General features: G+C 40.0%; 1 protein-coding gene across 7 annotated transcripts in view; it reads right to left on the bottom strand.

Annotated features, from left to right (window-relative positions):
- LOC149227905 (toprim domain-containing protein) overlaps window positions 1-23,181 on the bottom strand; it is a 422,908-nt gene that overhangs the window by 349,936 nt on the left and 49,791 nt on the right. For all 7 annotated transcript variants that reach the window (XM_089377962.1, XM_089377957.1, XM_089377958.1 and 4 more), the window contains exons 3-5: window positions 22,570-22,625; window positions 22,383-22,440; window positions 22,064-22,222 (exon numbers count right to left, since the gene is read on the bottom strand). In XM_089377962.1, coding sequence (XP_089234088.1) covers window positions 22,064-22,222; window positions 22,383-22,440; window positions 22,570-22,625 — 273 coding nt within the window. The remainder of the gene's footprint in view (window positions 1-22,063; window positions 22,223-22,382; window positions 22,441-22,569; window positions 22,626-23,181) is intronic.

Below are 23,181 nucleotides of genomic sequence, written 5' to 3'. Positions count from 1 at the left end.
CGCCTTACCCAGGATACTCTGGACAAAGACTTGCCACTCATCTGAGACTGAATTGAGGGCCAGTCTAACCAACTCGAAATCTTGAGGTGTAGACCCCACATCTGGTAACTCATCTCAGGAACGGATCTACACGCTCCCCCTTCTCCATCTGTGCAAATCTCAATTTTTTCTCTATGTACATCTTCCACTACTCGGAAGATCCTTGATACAACGTAGACAACACATCCCACATCTCCTTAGCAATCCCTCTGCTAGCGATGTGACAGACTACATGATCCTTCACTCCGTCGAGGATCATTCTCTTTGCCTTCGCCATTTCTACTCGGTACTTCTTCAGTGGATCCTGATCTGCAAGCACAGCCACCATGTTGTCGACATATGTCTCGAGAGCATGCTCATCTGGAACGAATGACATCCTTGCCTTCCAGATGATGTAGTTGGATGCCCCATCCAACCTATCCTAATCTCTCAAGCCACTGGTTGCCATTTCTGCCATGAAAACTATCGAACTACTCCTCTCTGCTTCTTACTGTTGTTGCTCAGCCAATAAGAAAATGGACTTCTTGGCAGGAAGTCTTTTGAGGAAAAATTCCCTCACAGTGCTTCTCTTCTCTTCTGACGTCTTTCTGCCCAGCAAAATGGCCTGCAAAAAAACTGCGTCCCACCAGCTCTTCCTCACGCTGAGGCTTCAGCGTTATTCCCTCTGCCACAGCAAGATTTCGATCTCGAATCCCTTCTCTCTGTCGACTCACTCAGAGAGAGACTACCTCGAAATTCATCCCTCCGAATAGGACTGCGCAAACCCCACTAGGGATTTGAACTACTTCCTCTTGTAGCTTTTTCGACCTCCTTTTCTACTCAACATTGGGTTATTTGGCCCTGTTCTTCTTTCTTCACTTGCACTCCCTTTGATACCATGTGAAAATTCCTTAAACCCGGGAATTCCTACTGCAACACTGATGATATTTCTCCTACTTGTTAGATTTACATAAACAAGTTATTTGCAATTTCCTACGGCAAACGTCAAATTACATACACTACATCCTACACCAATTAAATTATATGTTGAAACAAGAAACTTAACAATAGAGAATGATACACACAAGTGACAATTGTTTTTGGACAAATGTCCTCGGAAAAACCCAGTGTGGCAAAACCGGTGCAGCAGATCTGAGGGTTTTTATTATTAAGCTTAAGTATTTCTAAATACAACTACTAGATGCCTTCCCGGCAATCCAGTTACAAAGAAAATCACTTTGCAGAAGAAATTGGTGAGATTACCTCACTCTACGCTGCAAGTCGTGGTTGATCCGGTCGCTGAACTACGAGTTCCCCGGCTACTTCTGCATTGCCCCTGCGTGGGGCCTGTGTTAGCCTCTAAGGCCCTGTGTCAGCTCAACTGGGAATTAATTTGCCTTCAGAAGCCTTTTCCAGCCCTCCCGGCTCAGAAACATCAGCTTCCTCAGCAAACTGAGACTTCTGCGTTGGAAGCTACTACATTGTTTTGTGTGGGGCCTGCGTGAGATCTTCATGTCTCTGCATCACCCTCTCTACGCTCTGTGCTGTGAAAATTCCTACTCCAAGAAACCCTTACTGAAGCAAAACTAAATTTACTTCTCCTACTTGATTTAATATACATTATCAAGTTGTTTTTTTAATATTGAAGTAAATTACTTCTGCAACCTACACTACTTTAAATTTGATTACATGAAACAAAAAACTAAGCAAAGAACAAGATACATAGGACACAATTATTTTTGGACAAAATAATCCCTAGAAAAACCTAATGCAAGAAAATCGGTGCAGCCGCTTTGAGGGTTTTCTATTATTAAGCAGTAATTCTAAATACAATGTTGGATGCCCTCCTGGCAATCCAATGACAGACAAAATATAATGGCGGAAAACTGAGTGAGCTTTACCTCACTTGATCTAGGAGGATCTCGAGACACCAAGGGGATGGATAAAGGCTCGAAATTCAAAATGGCAGAAAGGAGTAGTTGATGGCATCAGTTGAAAGGGCTCGTCTTCCTGATCGCAATGGCGCGAACAGTTCGTCAATCCGAGCTCGTATGCAAAAGATAAAGCCCCTCAAAGATTGGTATGGCAGAGGAAAAATGGGGCCCACAGTGCGCCACCTGGAATCCCAGTCAGCACATGGAACCCACATGGTAGTTTTACACTTCGCATCCCTCCAGTGACCTTCTAGACCTGCACAACAAAAAAAAATCATTTTGGGTTATTAAAAAACTAAATAACAAAATTTGTTTATATATTTATTAAAATAACTATATATTAAAATAGTCTAAACCAAAGAAAAAAAATATTTAAAAACCATATAACAATATCGTTATATTAAATACCATATAAAACAAAACAAAAAATCCAATGTATGAGCTACGTGGCAAGTGTCAAAAGGGTGATATTATAAAGGGAAATATGGTTAAACAAAACCATAAAGTATATTAACAAACCCATGTGAAAATAACGTATGGTTATATGAAACAAACGGAGGGTTATATGGGTTATTAAAAAGAGTTAATACATATCCAAACCGTTGAGTATGGTTACAAAACCATAACGTATAAACCCATTCACGTGGAGGTAACCAAATAAAGCATATAGTAAAGTGAATATGAGCATTGACAACAGCACAGGGGGCTTGGGTAAGGCGGCCACGTATGTGGTCCCGCCACCCATACGTACTGTAATAAACAAGAACTGCCCGTTTTTAATGCATATTTAATGCATCAGTTGGGAAGGGATGGGTGTGGTCCCCTGAGGTAAGGGCCCACCCCCCAACAACAGTAAAAAAATATTTATGTATATGTTATATTGGGATACGGTTGGATTAAATGGGTTTGAAAAAAACAACCCATAACCATATTATAAATTAATCCGCCCAAAAACTTTATAAAAACTTATTTTTTACCAGTTTGCCAAGGAGGAAATCAGTGGCACGAATTTCGAGACAAGGTGGTGGAACTTTGAGCACTCAGAAACATTGATGGACCCTTGCCTGAGCAGAACTTTTGCAGGAGGGTGAATCTGGTCCAAACTCAGAATTGGGCAAGTTTTATATGGATTTTGCACCTCTCGGCGACGGGAATCCATTGGCAGTGTCAGTTTCTGCAACAGAGCTCTCCAATTTTCGGGCACTTTTCAGCATGGAGGTATAATGCTCCATTTTGTAAATTGATGAATGTACTTCTTTGATGCCATTTTTTTAATGAATGAAGGCCTCCCCATTGATCGAGCAGGGCCCGGAGACGTAGTCCAAGAGGGACGAACTCCGTTATCAAGCTTCTTGTCTTCTTGTCATGCTTATGTGTTTCTTCTTCTTCTTCTCACATGTGCACATTTAAGTTTCTCTTTGGTTAAGCTACAAACTGTTTATGTAATTCTTTTCATGCATCTATAAACAAAAGATAACCTGGATCAAGTGGTATCAGAGCGGGTGTTTTTAGATGTGAATTGCATGTTTGTATGCTAACGAGAAACAGGCTCCGAAGAGGCGAAGGGGAATTACAGTCTTTCGATCCCGAGGCGGGGCGTGCACATCGAAGGAGAAACATGGCAGATGAAGAGGCTTGGTATGAGGAGGAGCTCAATTTTCGCAAGACCTTTTATATGATGGCAGATCGTGTTGAGAAGTTGTTCTCAAAGCTCGAAAAGCAGGAAAATGCAGAGGGGAAAGCTCCAGAAGGACAAGGTTCAGTACATGGAGGTGATGGAGGAGATCCACCTCCTTCTCCTTCTACAAGTGAAAGTTCTTCTTCTTCTCACCATCATAATAATCGAAATTCCAAAGATGCATCTAAAAAGCCTTTTTTTAAATTAGATGTTAAATTTGATCTCCCCATGTACAATGGTGAAAGCAATGCAGAAAAGCTTAATAATTGGATTAGGCAGATTGAGATCTACTGCAGGATTCAGCAGATCGTGGAGGATGAAGCAAAGATTCAATTGGCCTCTTTGCGATTAACCAGCACCGCTCTCGTTTGGTGGGAGAGCAAAGTACAAAGCAGTAAGAATGTTGGTAATCTTTATTCCTCTTGGCCTAATTTCATTTCTGCATTAAAGGCACAATTTTATCCGTTGGGTTACATGCAAAAAGCTTTAATGAATTGGCAGTATTTAAGGCAAGGCAAAGGTCAGGATGTTCAGAGTTTTACAAAAGAATTTAGGAAGTGTTGTCGCGCAGATTGGCACAACAACGCTCAGACCGGGGGCTGTCACTCTGATCCCCGATCTCTCCATTTAAGCCTGTCTCCCGCGGCTAAGGGCGGTAGACCCTATGAGGTGATGAAGACCAACTGTCGACCAGTTGGGTTGGAAGACACGAAGAAACAAGCACTAAATTGATTTAAAAGACCAGTGCCTTATAAGATTTATGTTTAAACGATCACTTGCTAGATGATATAGAAATACAAACCATGAACAGTAATCATTTATCATCAAACGACTAGAACGGCGCAAGATATCAGTTAAAACCACACAATATTCAAATCTCAACAACGATATCCAGCTATTAAAAAATTTCGATCAATGGTTTAAACAACCACGCAGTTATGAATCATTAACCAGATATCATATGCAGCTAATCTTTAAGATGATCATTCATGTGCAGACTTGTCTAAAATGATAAGCATTCATTCCACATCAATAAATTTGAATCTCAGCAGGAAAAATAAAAATGCAACTAGCTGAGACTAAATCTGGCAAATTTTCAAAAAAAAATAAAAAATAAAAAATAAATTTAAGAAACTAAACCTAAAAATAAAATTTTAATTTTAATTACTAAAGCTAAAGCTTAAACTATCAAAATATAAAAACTTTTTTTTTATTTATTTTTTTTTTTTAACCCCAAAGTCTTCTTTATTGCACAAAAAAAAATGAACTACAAGACAGCTTCTTCAGCACAAGACTCACAGATCCAATCTATTCTGAAATGACCCCTAGCACCCTACTTAAAGGAAATGATCCCAACGGCTAGTTCGAGTGATCCATGTCGAAATGATCTCGACCGTTGATGAGGATCAAGACATCTCTTAATCTCATCTGTCGAATTTGTTAATTCTTTTAAAAAATGAAACTTTGCATGTATTTACTCAAAATATTATTATTTTATTATTTTTTAGGGTTTTTGCTTTATTTAAAAAAAAAAATATTATTTTTTTATTTTTTATTATTATTTTTATTTTTTTATTTTTTATTTTTCAGTTATTTATTTATTTATTTTTAATTTTTTAATTTTTAATTCATTTTTAAATGGATCCTCGAACTTAGCCTTTGGAAAAAAATTCCCTAAGACCTAGGACTTAGGACTCATAAGGGGATTTAAAACATTTTCCAACCCTCAAGACACTTCACATCATGACTTTTACAACTTTACATCCCAAGGGGGAAAACCCCATTTGCCATAGACCCTCATAAACCACCCAGTTCTGCGACACAACTATAATCCAGCAGATTAACACACTAGGATTCTCCTAAAATTCTAATGACAAAATCCATCCCGGCTTTGGGGTCAAGCTGAAGGAAAACTCTGTCGATCATGGATCGGTGAGACGAAAAACCTTCCGGGACGTAGATTACCATTAGAAAGTTAGGTCCACCTAGGCAATTTACATACACGACTCATGTCCGCTAAGATTATTTACAATTCATACATGCGGACTGGGTTTACAATTAAAATGATCAAGCTACTGATGACAGCGGGATGGCACGGACATGTCAATCGAGCGCTACCCCTTTTTGCAAAGAAAAAGGGGGTGTACTGCTATGGGAAGTTGACCGGTAGTGGTCAACATCTGGCTCTACTTGGGGACACATTGCTGCACTGTAGGAATGTGAGAATCCAGAATCTGCACCCATGCAACACACAACAAAATATAAGTAGCGTCCATCCAAAAATCATCATATACATTAAGCACAGGAAAGATAAAAGCTCTTCATTTATTAACTATCTAATCCTAAAACAGAAATGGAAATGCTGAAAAAACAAGGAGTAGGGTTAGAAATACAATACAAAAGATGCCCCATGGCATCAGATGTGTTCAATATAGTGTATACTGAGCATTTGCCTGCTTTCAGGCAAATCTGTCGGCTGCTTGTCGGATGTGCCATGTCCAATTCTGCATATGGTAGAACTTTTTCCTATCCGAAAATCAAGCTGCTCGCGGCCATCTGATGCATCAAATCTTCTTCTCATTTTCTTTCTCTTGCACTTTTTCTTTATGGCAGGTTGTATCACTAATGACATGTAACTTTCTGTTTCAAAGCTATCAGATGAAGTATGTAAGATATGCGTGACATGTCTTTCTTTATCCTGCATCTGATCTTTATCATTTTTGAGTCTATCTCGATCACCTTCAATTAACCACCTTTCAATTGAACCAATGACCTCCTCATAATAAGATGGAGCTTGTTGCGGCAAATGAGAAGGCTCCTGATCTATTGATGTTTCCTGGTTTCTTTTATCCTCTGACCATTGTTGAAACTTTTGAACCTGTATTTTAATGGCATCTATCTGACTGGAGTGTTCAACCTTTATAGCACTGATTTGTCTGACATGGTCTTCTTCCATATCTTTTATTACTTTATCGTTCTTTTCCTTTATGTTCATCAAGCAATACTGCATGGAGTTTATTTCTTCTTTATGATTTGCTTGCATGGTAGCTAACTGATTATTATAATTGAACGTCATGATAGTCATTTCTTCATCCATAGTTAATAACTTGTTTTGCATAGAATTAATTTCCCTATCATGATCAGCTTTCATGGTCGTCATATTTTCCTCTAAGCCTGACATTTTGCTTTGCATGAAACTAATTTCTGTGTCATGGTTAGTCTTCATGGCCTCAATTTCTTTAGCATGCTGATTTTGCATAATCTCCATCTCCCTATTACGTTTTTCCAGGTGGGTGCATAAAGTTCTCACATCATTGACGTAATTAGTTTGATTAATCTCCATATTTTTTACCAGCATCATTAGTTCTTGTATAATTTGCCTTTGATCTTCCTTTTCATTGTCATTTGTCCCTGCTTTTCCACTATCATGGACTTGATCTGAAATAGTACAGGTGGACGACACATTCAGATATGAAGAATCGTCTTGGAATCTTTCACCGACAGCTGGACCTTTTATCAAATTACTTTCATACTGTTGCACAATTTTAGGGGCAGAAGGCAAGCTGTTTGGATTACCATATCTATCTTTAAAAGCATTGACAATGTCTTGTAAAGAAGTGAAAGAATCCTTAGGAAAATTGTTAAACCAATTCAAAGCATCACCCTCTAAAGAAAAGACAAAAAGACGCATTTTGATATCTTCATGATTAAACTGAGGGGGTCTACAATATATGATCATTATACGAGTAAACAAGCCTAGATGCCTTCTAACAGCGATTGAATCACCACCCGAGAACACAGGTAATTTAGAAATGGCCTCCTCCGGAAAATCATGGAGACGGTCAGTAAAATGACATGGTTTAAATGAATAATCCATGATGAATAATAACGGATCAAATGGATGATAGAACGAGATCTCTGCTCAAGAAAAATAATAGATGAAAGCAATGGAGTCGCCACTTGAACAATGAATCTGATTCTAAGATCCAAAAAGCAACAAACAAGCTGATATGAGAGAGGTTTCTTGTCTGGGAAAATAAGAAAATGGAGTCGCCACCCAAACAAGAAACAAATCAAAGAGAAGTTTCTGATATGACGAAAGATAAGGTGATGAAAGATCCAAATGATAACCCAAAAGATTGAATCTGCCAGCTCAAATGAGAGATGAGAAAATGAATGTCGATGAAACACCAGGGACAGAAAAACTCTATCCCCGGCAACGGCGCCAAAAAATGTTGTCGCGCAGATTGGCACAACAACGCTCAGACTGGGGGTTGTCACTCTGATCCCCGATCTCTCCGTTTAAGCCTGTCTCCCGCGGCTAAGGGGGGTAGACCCTATGAGGTGATGAAGACCAACTGTCGACCAGTTGGGTTGGAAGACACAAAGAAACAAGCACTAAATTGATTTAAAAGACCAGCGCCTTATAAGATTTATGTTTAAACGATCACTTGCTAGATGATATAGAAATACAAACCATGAACAGTAATCATTTATCATCAAACGACTAGAACGGCGCAAGATATCAGTTAAAACCACACAATATTCAAATCTCAACAACGATATCCAGCTATTAAAAATTTTCGATCAATGGTTTAAACAACCACGCAGTTATGAATCATTAACCAGATATCATATGCCGCTAATCTTTAAGATGATCATTCATGTGCAAACTTGTCTAAACTGATAAGCATTCATTCCACATCAATAAATTTGAATCTCAACAGGAAAAATAAAAATGCAACTAGCTGAGACTAAATCTGGCAAATTTTCAAAAAAAAAAAAAAAAAATTTTTTTTTTAAGAAACTAAACCTAAAAATAAAATTTTAATTTTAATTACTAAAGCTAAAGCTTAAACTATCAAAATATAAAAACTTTCTTTTTTAATTTTTTTTTTTTTTTAACCCCAAAGTCTTCTTTATTGCACAAAAAAAATGAACTACAAGAGAGCTTCTTCAGCACAAGACTCACAGATCCAATCTATTCTGAAATGACCCCTAGCACCCTACTTAAAGGAAATGATCCCAACAGCTAGTTCGAGTGATCCATGTCGAAATGATCTCGACCGTTGATGAGGATCAAGACATCTCTTAATCTCATCCGTCAAATTTGTTAATTCTTTTAAAAAATAAAACTTTGCATGTATTTACTCAAAATATTATTATTTTATTATTTTTTAGGGTTTTTGCTTTATTTAAAAAAATATATATTTTTTTATTTTTTATTATTATTTTTATTTGTTTATTTGTTTATTTTTTATTTTTTATTTTTTATTTTTCAGTTATTTATTTATTTATTTTTAATTTTTTAATTTTTAATTCATTTTTAAATGGATCTTCGAACTTAGCCTTTGGAAAAAATTCCCTAAGACCTAGAACTTAGGACTCATGAGGGGATTTAAAACATTTTCCAACCCTCAAGACACTTTACATCATGACTTTTACAACTTTACATCCCAAGGGGGAAAAACCCATTTGCCATAGACCCTCATAAACCACCCAGTTCTGCGACACAACTATAATCCAGCAGATTAACACACTAGGATTCTCCTAAAATTCTAATGACAAAATCCATCCCGGCTTTGGGGTCAAGCTGAAGGAAAACTCTGCCGATCATGGATCGGTGAGACGAAAAACCTTCCGGGGCGTAGATTACCATTAGAAAGTTAGGTCCACCTAGGCAATTTACATACACGACTCATATCTGCTAAGATTATTTACAATTCATACATGCAGACTGGGTTTACAATTAAAATGATCAAGCTGCTGATGACAGCAGGATGGCACGGACATGTCGATCGAGCGCTACCCCTTTTTGCAAAGAAAAAGGGGGTGTACTGCTATGGGAAGTTGACCGGTAGTGGTCAATAGGAAGCAAGCACTAAATTTGGGTATTGCACTTGATACACCTGAAATTGTAACTAAATACATTGGATCGTTACATAATTATATTAGACATTCATTGTTATTGTTTGAACCAACCACCATTGATGCGGCCAGTGTAAAGGCCATTCATATTGAGAACAGGGGCAAATATGACAAAGATGACCAATCAAAGAGAACGGCAACAGTCAAGAGAAGGGGAGCAAAGCCCTCTTGTACCCATTGTGGGAAAGAGGGGCATGATGAAGAGAATTGTTGGAAGCTGCACCCTGAGCTGAGACCTGAAAGGAATGACAGAAATGGGAAACAGAAGGTCGTCGCCACCGTACAGCAAAGCCAAGATTCCGAGTCAGAGGAAGATGAGAAAGTCACAGCTACAAGATTTGCACGAGGTAGGCCCATTGACTTGGGGTCTGACTCCAGTGATGAGATGAAGTTTGCAGCCCTGGGGGTCGCGACAAGAGGACCCATAGATTTGGGGTCTGATTCTGGTCATGAATCAAGGATTTCAACCAGGACACTTCCCTCAGCAGGACGCCAAGAACTTGAAGAAATTAACCACCGCATCCAAGCAGAGAATGTTGAGCTAAGGAGGCTTCTACAAGAGGCAAGGGACGAAAACCAAAGATTACTACGCCAGTTGCAAGACAAGGATGAGGTCTTGGAACAGCCGCAGCATAGTTGTCGCGAGGTAAAAAGCAATTCTCCAATTTCATATGATTTTCATGATGATGAGTTTGCTGCTTTTGAAAACCATACTACAGGGATTGGATCCAAGCTAATGAAGAAAATGGGATATCAAGGAAAGGGCCTCGGCACCCAAGGCCAAGGCATCATAAACCCCATCAAAGTCAAGGAGTTGCCGCGTTATGCAGGACTCGGGTACGTCTGAAAGGAGATGGGGAAAAACTCTGATATGGCCAGTAACCAACCAACGACAGATGATGAAATTCCTTCCTCACAATCTAGCGATGGTGAAGGCTCCATGAACACTTTTCGAAGAAACACCAAGGAGAAGCACCCCAAGGCAGCCCTGAAAGTTTGGCGGAGAAAGAATCGTTGTAGTCATCGCAACAAAGAGGGACACCAACAAACCACGTGTCTGATGCTCCATGTTCCGGAAACATCGCCAGAGGAGCCGAAAGATGAACATGTCCAACAAATGAATCTGCATCAGTCGCAATGGTCTACTTTGTTAAGATGGTTCTTTTAAGAGTAGTAGCATGTTATGGCCACCACTGTAAATCATACGTTGCAATGTAAAAAAAATGATGGCATGTTTCCCCATCACTTCCAAACGCAACGATGATATTTTGGCCTTTCCTTATTAGTATTTGAGGCATTAATTACTTTTTATGTAATCCTTGGCCAATGAGTGTGTGCTATGAACTCTTGGCAAGGAGGGGTTGTTGAGTCATGTGTGGAGTGCATGATTGCAAGAATGTACTAGTTTCGCATGCAGGAGATTGACAGTGTGGATTTGACAGTGTGCTAATGCTTTTGGAGGACCAAAAGCTCCTCAGTGGGGAGGATTGATCTAGGAGGATCTCGAGACACCAAGGGGATGGATAAAGGCTCGAAATTCAAAATGGCAGAAAGGAGTAGTTGATGGCATCAGTTGAAAGGGCTCGTCTTCCTGATCGCAATGGCGCGAACGGTTCGTCAATCCGAGCTCGTATGCAAAAGATAAAGCCCCTCAAAGATTGGTATGGCAGAGGAAAAATGGGGCCCACAGTGCGCCACATGGCATCCCAGTCAGCACATGGGACCCACATGGCAGTTTGACACTTGGCATCCCTCCAGTGACCTTCTAGACCTGCACAACAAAAAAAATCATTTTGGGTTATTAAAAAACTAAATAACAAAATTTGTTTATATAGTTATTAAAATAACTATATATTAAAATAATCAAACCAAAAAAATATATATTTAAAAACCATATAACAATATGGTTATATTAAATACCATATATATAAAACAAACAAACAAACAAAAAATCCAACGTATGAGCTACGTGGCAAGTGTCAAAAGGGTGATATTATAAAGGGAAATATGGTTAAACAAAACCATAAAGTATATTAACAAACCCATGTGAAAATAACGTATGGTTATATGAAACAAACAGAGGGTTATGTGGGTTATTAAAAAGAGTTAATACATATCCAAACCGTTGAGTATGGTTACAAAACCATAACGTATAAACCCATTCACGTGGAGGTAACCAAATAAAGCATATGGTAAAGTTTGGAATATGAACGTTGACCACAGCACAGGGGGCTTGGGTAAGGCGGCCACGTATGTGGTCCCGCCACCCATACGTACTGTAATAAACAAGAATTGCCCGTTTTTAATGCAGATTTAATGCATCGGTTGGGAAGGGATGGGTGTGGTCCCACGAGGTACAGGCCCGCCCCCCAACAACAGTAAAAAAATATTTATGTATATGTTATATTGGGGTACGGTTGGATTAAATGGGTTTGAAAAAAACAACCCATAACCATATTATAAATTAATCCGCCCAAAAACTTTATAAAAACTTATTTTTTACCAATTTGCCAAGGAGGAAATCAGCGGCACGAATTTCGAGACAAGTTGGTGGAACTTTGAGCACTCATAAACATTGATGGACCCTTGCTTGAACAGAACTTTTGCAGGAGGGTGAATCTGGTCCAGACTCAGAATTGGGCAAGTTTTATATGGATTTTGCACCTCTCGGCGACAGGAATCCATTGACAGTGTCAGTTTTTGCAACAGAGCTCTCCAATTTTCGGGCACTTTTCAGCATCGAGGTATAATACTCCATTTTGTAAATTGATGAATGTACTTCTTTGATGCCATTTTTTTTAATGAATGAAGGCCTCCCCATTGATCGAGCAGGGCCCGTAGACATAGTCCAAGAGGGAAGAACTCTATTATCAAGCTTCTTGTCTCCTTGTCATGCTTATGTGTTTCTTCTTCTTCTTCTCACATGTGCACATTTAAGTTTCTCTTTGGTTAAGCTACAAACTAGTTATGTAATTCTTTTCATGCATCTATAAACAAAAGATAACTGGATCATCACTTCACCAGGCATATTTCGGCTGATCCGACAACAAAACTGGCTGACCCTGGCCATCTCTGTGTTGGCCCTGCGTAGGCCCTACGTCAGCTTTTGCACTGTCTCTTTTGCCTCTGTAACTTCTGCATCAACCTCTCCATACAGTTCCCCGGCAATTCCAGCTTTTTGCGTGAGGGCAGCTCCTGCTTCTACAATGGCCCTTCTGGCTCTGCGTCAGGCCTACGCGGGCCCAGATTGGCCCAGGGTCAGTCCTTCTAGCTGCCTCACTACCTCCACTAGTGTCTCTCCACCTCTCTGTCCAGTACTTTCGAACTATCCCTGCCCCTCTGCTGCAGAATGATCACTAAGTTCGAATTCTCACCTTCCTAGCCCCAAAAATCAAACTCCAGATCAATTCGTTATCTTTGTGTGTGTTTCTAAATGAACCCCAAGCCTCCTTATACTTTTCTCGTTGAGACTTCAACGGCCGAGATTAAGTCTCTAAGCAACGGCTAAGATTAAAACTTGATTTGATTCGCCACCCATATTTTGATTAATACCCATTAATACTTTAATTTTCGCAAGTTTAGACTTAGGAACCCCATTAAAAATATTAATTATTTTAATAAAATACAATCCGGGAGGAATTTCACCAAACGGTTTTTGGGTTCTTTAGAACTCATGCGCCTTAGCCTCTCCACCAATTTTCATGGCTAGAGCACATCCGATGCTATGAAAAACTAACACTCCCTCTTAGCGAGGAAAGTGCTCTAGCAACAATGCCAACTGCAAGTTGCTATGTCTATGAAGCATCTTTGTTCCGCACTATTGCTACCACCAACATTGTGATGTTGTTGCTACTGTACTGTTGCCAATGACACTGTCACCACCACTGTTGTAGCTGTACTACAGCTCCCTCTGCATCTGCTGCTAATACTGCCACTGCTAGCTCTGCACTGCATCATTTTCCAATTGTTGTTGTTCAGCAACGGAAAAGCATCCAAAATCTCTGAACTTACTGTGTTGAGCATAATACCATGAATGTTGGAATCTGACTACTACTAGTCTCTGACCCTCTGAATCTTCTGTGTTGTTGCCGACTTCTGCATTGTGCCATCTACACTGCTGCCAACCTTGCTCTGTGCTAATCAACCTGTGGTCTCAAGTTCATCTCGCTACTGCATCATCTGACACTAAGTCCATCTCGCTACTGCTGAATCTTGGGCTCTCGTAGCAAGGAATTGATCCAAGAGGTGGACTCCTCAAGGATCTTGCCCACATGTAGTCCTCCCGACTACAGTGCAATATCGCCCCATTTCCCTCCTGGAGATGCGTGGACACTCATGGCAAACTCATCTTCGTCAATTTTTGCTAGAGCAGCCTTAGGATCATCTTTCTCATCCTTATCCTTTTGCTTCAAAGGACACTGGGATGCAAAGTGGCCCATCTCGCCACATCTAAAACAATTCACCTTTGAAATGTCCTTCTTTTGCTTCTACTTCTGTTGTCCCTTTGATGCTAGAGTTGCATTTTCCTCCTCCTCCTTGGTCTTCGTGCCACTCCCACTGCTTCCATTGAGGTTGACCTTAACCAAATCCCTCCTTAATTCTTCCTGTTGAAGGGCTGCCCACATCTCCTCCCATGAAGGTAGTCTTTCCTTGCCCAATATACTTTGGGCAAAGACTTGCCATTCATCTGAAACTCCATTCAAGACCTTCCTTACCACGTGGTAGACTGAGGAGTAGACCCCACTACAGCAAGCTGGTCTTTGGTGTCCTAAAGACATTGAAGATAGGAGTGAACCCCTTCTCCCTTCTGCATCAATATCCACTGCAACTTTTGTTCTAGGTACATCTTCCATTGTTTGGAAGAGCCCTTATACAGTGAAGACAAAGCTTCCCACATCTCTCAGGCTGTATCTTTGCCCTACAAGTGTGAGACCACATGATCTCGAACTCCATTGAGTATGAACCTCTTTGCCTTCCCGTGCTCAGCCTTGTACTTCTTCTTCTTATCGTTGTCTGCTAGAACAGCCACAAGACTCTTGACATAAGCTTCGAGATCGTACTCCTCTAGAACAGATAAGATTTTGGTCTTCCATATGACATAGTTGGAAGCTCCTTCCAACCTATCCTAATCTATGAGCCCATGCAATGCCATCTCACCCAAAATTGTTGAATTGACTCCTCTAGTCACTACTCAGCACTGATCTAATGTCCAGCAAGTGAAGAATTCGAACATTTGGCGAGAAAAGTCCTTTGAGAAGAAAATTCCCCTTCTATGTGTCTTCGCTCTTTTCCGACAGATTTCTGCCCTGACAAAAACTGTGCCCTTCAAGTACTGCACTGAGGCTTTGTTTCTGAAAACTCACGAACTGGAAATCATACCTCTTTGTCGACTCTCTCAAAGAGAGATTTCCTCGGAATCTCTGCTTCCCGGCAAGGACTGCACAATCCCTTCAAGGTGATTCGAATTGCTGCCAAATGCAACTAATGGCCTCTCTACTCAGCATTGGATCTACTCTTCCTATTTCAAAATCAATGCTCTGATACCATGTGAAAATTCCTACTCCAAGGAACCCATACTGCGGCAAAACCGAATTTACTTCTCCTACTTGATTTTAATATACATTATCAAGTTGTTTTCTGAATACAGAAGTAAATAACTTCAGCAGCCTACACTACTTTAAATTTGATTACATGAAACAGAAAACTGAGCAAAGAACAAGATACATAGGACACAATTATTTTTGGACAAAATAGTCCCCGAAAAAATCCAATGCGGGAAAACGGGTGCAGCAGCTCTGAGGGTTTTCTATTATTAAGCAGTAATAATGAATACAATGTTAGATGCCCTCCCAGCAATCCAGTGACAGAAAATATAATGGCATAAAACTGAGTGAGTTTACCTCACTTCACCCAGTAGAATTCCGACTAATTCGGCAATAGAACTAGTTGACCCTGACTATCTCTGCGCTAGCCTTGCGTCAACCTTACAGGCTCTGTGTCAGCTTCTGCGTTGTCTCTTCTACCTCTGGAACTTCTACGTCAACCTCTCCCGATTGTTCCGGCAATTCCGGCTTTCTGCATGAGAGTAGCTTCTGCTTCTGCGCTAGCCCTTTTGGCTCTGCATCAAGCCTACGTGGGCCCATATTGGCCCAACATCAGTCCTTCTAGCTGTTTTGCTGCCTCCACTCTTGTCTCTTCGCCTCTCTGTCGAGTACTCCCGAACTATCTCTACCCCTCTGCTGCAGAATGATCACTCAGTTCGAATTCGCAAGTTCCTAGCCCCAGAAATCAAACTCCCCATCAATTCATTCTCTCTATGTGTTTCTAAATGAACCCCAAGCCTCCTTCTTACACTTTTTCTCGTTGAGACTTCAATGGCCGAGATTAAGTCTCTAATCAACGGCTAAGATTAAAACTTGACTTGATCTGCATTCTAGATCATTCTCACCCATATTTTAATTAATACCCATTAATACTTCAATTCTCCTAAGTTTAGACTTAGGAACCCCATTAAAAATATTAATTATTCTAATAAAATACAATCCGAGTGGAATTTCACCAAATGGTTTATGGATTCTTTAGAACTCATGTCCCTTAGCCTCTCCATCAATTTTCATGGCTAGAGCACATCCGATGCTACCAAAAACTAACATGTGTTTCCTCCTTTGTGTGTCTCTCTGCCTCTCTGTTGAGTATCCTTGGCTACGGAGAATATCCTCCAGCCAAAACTCCCTTTGCCCCTCTCTACAAAAGCTCACTTCGAATTTCTCTTCCAGCATTTGCTTTGCTTCATAAATTCGATCTTCTGAACTCTCTATGTGTCTTCCAAATGACCCTCAAACCTCCTTAAATAATCTTCTCGCTGACATTCAATAGCCTAGATTAGAAGCTAATCAATGGCTAAGATCATTTTTGCTTGATCCTCGTCTTCTTCTAGAAGTTACACCCACAGTTAGATTATTACCCATTAATTATTATATTTTCCTAAGTTTAGACTTAGGGTCCCATTAAAAATAATTAATTATTTTAATAAAACTATTTTTGGGTGGAATTTCCCAAACCGCTTTCCTGCAAAATTTGAGACTAAGAATACATCCGATGCTACCAAAAATCAACACAAAACCCTTCTCTCAATGACAGCGACATTACCCCTTTTCAAACTAGGACAAATCTTTTGAAGTGTAAGATCTGATCACAAATGCAAAATAACATATCCTTCAATCATTCAACAAAGATTACAAGTGCGAATAGGAGATCTACAATAGGTCTTCCAACAGATGACAAATAAGCCTCAATGCGAGTTAGAAAAAAACAAGCCTTTAGTGCGAAGTGATCTATCCACAAATACAAAAAAAATATCTTCCAAAGATCGTGCTTCAAGATGAGTGTTAATGAATTGAAAATCAGCTTCAGAATTGCAAGACCGAGAAGAAGATTAGCTTTCACGAACAAGATAGACAAGTCTCCAGATGCGTGCTAGAAATCCAAGACAATCGCCTTCCCAATAAGATGATCTGGCCACAACTAATAAGTAAATATCCTCCAGGTGTGAAAGCGTGAGACTTGTAATAAGAGATCTGCAAAAATTGATACAAGGGAGATCTGCCACAAATGATAATACAAGATAGAGATCTTGCCAATAATACTAAATCTACCAAACAATAATGCAAGAAAGAAATATCCAGAAATGCGAGACAGAAATCTCCACTAGATCTGCCAATGATGAAACGAAATAACAAGCTTCCAATAAACCTGCTAACAGTGATAGATAAAACATTGATGCAAGGGCTTTATCACCAATGTGAAAGAAATCACCAGTGACGATAAGAGATCTGCCACTGATAATCAAAGGTATGCCATTGATAATCAGAGGTATGCCACTGATAATAAGAGATTTGCCAATGATGATAAGAGATTTGCCATTGATAATAAAAGATCTGCCAATGTTGATAAGAGATCTACCACTGATAATCAGAGATCTGCAAATCTACAATAGATCTGCTAACAATAAGAGAGATAAATTATTGTTGCAAGGGCTTTATCACCAAAGCAAGAGAGAGAGAACTCAAAGTATTGCAAATGAAGGGTTCTCTTCAATATATAGGAATCTTTGAGACAAAATCCCTAACTCAAATTCGGTTTTGGAAGCTCCTAGAGTGATCCATTTTTCCACATGTCAAATTAGATCACTTAAGTGATTTTATTTTGCACATGTGAAAATAACTTTATAAAGCAATTTTGAAATAACTTTTGCACTTATAGAAATTATTTTCACTTGAAAAATAGTTCGCTTCAAGGGTGAAAGGGGTTAACTCAAAGTGTGTGTTCTTTTCTAGGGAAGTTTCTCCCTTAATTGAACCAAATTCAACACTCCCTCTCAAATAAGTAGGAATTTCCATCAAGTGTCAAAATTGTTGTACTTGTCAAATCATCATAGCTCTGTTGAACATTCTCGAATCTAAAGAAGAATACGCATCGCAAGGGAGCCAAATAAAGGCTAAGAAACCATTAATGGGGAGTCTCAAGCTCCAACCCGGCCTAAATATCATCGGGGAGCCAGATGCTTCCACCCGGCATCAGGGTGCCACATGCTACAACATGGAACAAATACCATCAGGGAGACTCAGGCTACCACTCGGAATGAATACCGCTCAGTCATGAAGGCTAAGAAACCATTGCTCAGCCAATGACGCTAAGAATCCATAATAGCTCAGCGCATAGGCTAAGAATACATAATAATTCAAGAACACTAGCATCTTCGAATTTGAGCGAGACACTCCTTACCATGACTGGTCATGATCACAATACAATCTCAAGTAGACAGCACCCATTGACCAGATGGGTGGGAAACAACAAGCATGACTGGGGCATACTCCTGATTGGAGGTCCCTCATCCCAAGGAGCTCACTAGCTCAATTCCTCATCCCTGGGAGCTCAACCAAGGGGGAAGAGCATAAGACATGGAAATGTGGTCTCGATAGACTACATGATGAGATGGGTTGGGAGTTCTAGTGGATCGGTGATGAAACTGGTGCACTTCAGTATGTTGTGTGGCAGTTTGTAGATTGTGGACTTCCTATGTCCTATCATGGACAGTTGGGACAGCTCGAGGGTTTCTTTGGCATGAACGAGATAAGGTTGATCAAGATGGCTTCATGTGATGGACTACAGGTTCGCAAGCTAGAGTCTTCATCAGATCGTGATGTTGCATATCCGAGGTTGGTGGTTTTTCTCAAGAGGTATTTGATTCAGAAGGATGAGTGCTTGCAAGACTGAGCCTGTGGGGACCGTGTAGGCTCAAAGGGAGTCTAGCCTCAGAGGGAGCAGCCCTATGGAGGTTTGGGATCTTCAAGTTCGTATGTGATGAGATAGAGGCACTATTGAGATTGTCGATTCATTCTACAGGGTATGTTGTAGTGATGGATGCCAGATGGGCTAGTGTCGTCGCCAGATGATAATTGTTTCTTCCTAGTCTTGGAAGTACCTCCCTCGCTAAGAGTGAGTGTTGATTTTTTTATAGCTTGGGAGGTACTCCAAGCCCTAGTGTTCGAGGGTTCGAGGTCAAAGCGCCACAAGTAGGCTTGTGGCGCTTTGAACCCAAGCATGGGGTTTTGCACCCATCATGATTTGGGTCAAAACCATGATGAATTTGAGCTAGAGAAAAAATTTGAGGTGATAGAGCTTGGGGAGCCAATTCCAAATGCTTCGAAGATCACTCAAATCGGAGCTCTAGAACTTGAGATATGATTTTTTGAAATTGTCATTAGTATTTGGACAGTCAAGTCATGCAGGCTTGAGGAGGATTCGTTCACTAGACATGACCCTTCATGAATTCGTTGGAGCCCTTTCTATATGTATAAATAGAGAGGTGAGATGAGTCATTTTACTCATCCATTAGTGCAACACACAAGTGATCAGCTCGAAGAAGGAAGAAGACAACTTTGTTTTGGGCCACAAAAGAGAAGGACAGACTAGCGAAGTTTAAGCGTTGTTTCTAGGACATCTTGAGGAGGTCGACGTGCAGGAAGGAGGGTCGAAGGACTGTTCTTGGAGGTCGAAGCAGAGAAGGGGAATTTTGGGTTGTTTGAGGGCCAAGTGGAGGGATGCAGACCCTAAACAAGTTGTCGCAGACCTGTGATGCCTTGTTGTAGCAGGCCGCAGGCAATATAGGGCAAGCCGAGGTTGTTAAAGAGGGCTAGACTGCCCAAAATCACAGCAAGAAAGGTTATCCTCCTAACAAAGGGAAACCGCACTTGTTAACAGCAAATCTGGGCAGAATTGGAGGTTGGATATGGGATTGTAATGATGCCCTAACCAGGCCTACGTGGCCGCATAGGAGTGGACATCAAACAGTGAGTTGGAGGTATGTATGTTGACGCATCTTGTTGGTGTCGGATCTATGTTTGAGGATCAGTTTTGGTTCAGTTATAAGGCAACTTGTGTGAAAATTCCCAAACTGGAATCCTTGCTGCAGCAACTGATGATATTTCTCCTATTTGTTAATTTCCTTTAAACAAATTACTCGCAGTTTACTATCGCAAATATTGAAATACATACACTGCAACCTTCACTTAATTAAATATAATGTAGAAACAAGAAACTGAACAAGAGAAAGATACAACACAAATGACAAAGTTGTTTTTGGACAAATGTCCTCGGAAAAACCCAATGCGGGAAAACCGGTACAGCAAATTTGAGGGTTTTTATTATTAAGCACAAGTTATTTTTGAATAAAACCTCTGGATGCCTTGCTAGCAATCCAGTACAGAGAATATCACTCGGCAGAAGAAATTAGTGAGATTACCTCACACTACACTGCAAGTCCCAACTGATCTGGCCGCTGAACCAACGAGTCCACAGCTACTTTTGCGCTACACCTACTCAGTCATTGCGTGAGCCTGCGCCACAGCCTCTAAGACAAGTGTGTCACCTATTTGCTGAGTCGATTTTCTCTCAGGATCTGACTCCAGCCCTCCCGGCTCAAAGCATCAAACCCTCTAGCGAACTTTAGACCTCTGCGTGGAAGGCTCTGCGTTGCTCTGCGTGAGCCTTTCTTGGCTCTGCGTCACCCTCTCTGGGCACTACACTGCCTCCTCTGTGTATCTCTCTACCTCTCTGTTGAGTATTCTTGACTCCAGAGCAGAGAGTTGGATCAGAAGGGAGTTCCAAACCAACGAGTACCAAGCAGAGAGGCAGCGATAGCATCAGAGAGGCAGCGCAGAGGCCTACGCAACCCAGGAAGGGGCTCACGCAGAGCTGACGCAGGCCAAGAGGGTTCTTGCAATTGCAGTGCGAGATAATCGAGGGAAGTTCAAGATTTTGGTGAGCGTTCGGTGTTTTGAGCCGAGAGCGCTGAAGTCGAAGCTTCTGAGGGCAAATCAATCCAGCAGAGAAGTGACGCAGTCTCCCAGAGGCAAGACGTTGGCCCACACAAAGCAGATTGTGTTGGGATTTTCGCAGTGCTTGCCGGAGTCAGCCATTCAGTGGATCAGTTGAGACTTGGAGAACGAGGTAAACCCTCGTATGTATTTCTTGCTGCCATAATATCTCTGAAAGGTTAGCTGGTGTGAGAGGCAACTTGTTGTACTCAGATTCTGCTTGCTTAATAATACAAACCCTCTATATGTTGCACCGGTTTTCCCGAATTGGGTTTTTCCGGGGACGATTGTCCAAAAATAACGATGTCCCTTGTGTATTTGTCTCGTTATATTTCAGTTCATGATCTGTATGTATGTGTAGTCTGCAATAATGGTTTCATCGATGTTTATGTAATTGCATAAACTTGTTGAATGTAAAAACAAGTAGGAGATGATAAACTAGTGATTGCAGTATGATTTTTGATGTGTAGATTCAGAAATTTTCACAGGAAGAAGTAGAAAAATTGTAAGGGTTAAGTTAAGAAGAAGTCGAACTTGGAAGGAGGGGAGATCTTGCATAGAACAGAACACGAGCTAAGAAGAATATGTATGTTTGAATAATAGAGATCAAAGAGTGTGCCTTAGAGATCTTGAGTAGTATCATGACTCAGCCTCACCAAATATATGGTACAATTACGGAAATACTTAATATTCAATGAAGACATGTAGAATCCAAAAGCCCAAGAAAGAGAAATCCTTAAAGTTAAGGAAGATCTTAGTGGAGGAGCTCTTTCCAAGAGGTATTTCAGAATAAAATTGAAAACCATGGACCTGAGGCCAATTGGACTTATGCAAATAGATAGACAAGGGACAAGTAGAGAGACCTTGGAAGAAATATCACATTGCTAGTTGAAAGGATTCAAATTTAGCAAGGGGAACAGACTCGGGAGGTGATAACAAGATAAGCAACTGAAGCATCTACATTGACTAAGGCAACTGTAAATTATCATCATTGACTCATGTTATTATTTCACTGGCTTATGTATTTCTCTGTACTCTTATACATTTTTGACTGGCAATCTGTGAACCATCTTAGGCTGCATGGAAACGTCCCAAGTAAATAGAGAAATATTTCCTAAGGTACTAACCTGATCAGAAATTTGCTCCAATCTCAGATTTTCCTCGGTGAAATCTTTTAAAACCATAACTTCAACATCTGATATCACATATGCAGCTTCATCATCTGATATAGCATTCTGAAAGGCTAAGTTTTCCAATGTTGATGAAACTACAGACGTGGCTGCAATCTACAACCCAGTAAAACAGCTTCAATAAAAAACAAGATACTAAGATTTCAAATAATAAATTTTATAGAAAGTAAGAATAATATAAAATCAATTTCAAAAGGAAACTTTTCTATCAAATAGAATCAAGCAAGCAATGCCATAGATCAGTCAATAATTGCACCTTAAAACCGCCACTCCAACCACATTTAGCTCTGTGGCAATTCCACACCGCTGAAACTCTGCACCAGGTTGTATGTACTATTTATATGATGTTGGAATCAAAGAGAGCTCCAAGGAAATCACAAGCATGGTGACCACTGTAGATAGACATCCAGCAAGTTTAAATATTTTGTAGCATATTAACTCACCCATCTAGGCCGATATTAAGTGAAAGACTCTTCTCTTTTGTCCCGCCTCCTTGACACTGCAATGCCATACAAAGAGACAAAAACATTTGTTGACAGTAATGTGTAAAAGCAATAACCAACTTCAAGAGATCTCAACAAGCAAATAAAAGATACCCAATACAATCAAAAAGATTACTTAGGAATGAACTTCCCAAGATTACTATCAAATTATAGTACTACATAGATAAGCACAATATATGTCGCTGATAGTTTTGCAATAAGAAACTTTAAGACTTGCAAGAATGAAGTTAAACAAACAAATTTCCTCTTCAACGGAGTCCCCAAATTGCACTTAAACTTGTACCAATTTTTGGCTTTTCTGCAAAAACTAGTAGTACAGAGTGATAATCAGACCTATAATAGAAATCATCACAAACACATGGTCAATAAGTGAAGAGCATCTACAAGAGTAAATTTTACAAAAATATATATATATATAAATTCATCCAAGAAATATTACAAGCATGCCTACAAAAATATATAGTGGACTAAATAAAAGGAATATAATTATACAAAATGTAGTTAATGGTAAAGACCCATACCAATGAAGATAAAAGTTGGAAGAAGGCAAGT

The sequence above is a fragment of the Pinus tabuliformis genome, chromosome J (genome assembly GCF_031772625.1).
Source record: "Pinus tabuliformis cultivar Carrire ecotype Pingquan chromosome J, CPIR1, whole genome shotgun sequence".
NCBI classification, from domain to species: Eukaryota; Viridiplantae; Streptophyta; class Pinopsida; order Pinales; family Pinaceae; genus Pinus; species Pinus tabuliformis.
The sequence above is the reverse complement of the archived record's forward strand: the minus strand, read 5'-3'. Positions and strand labels throughout refer to the sequence as shown.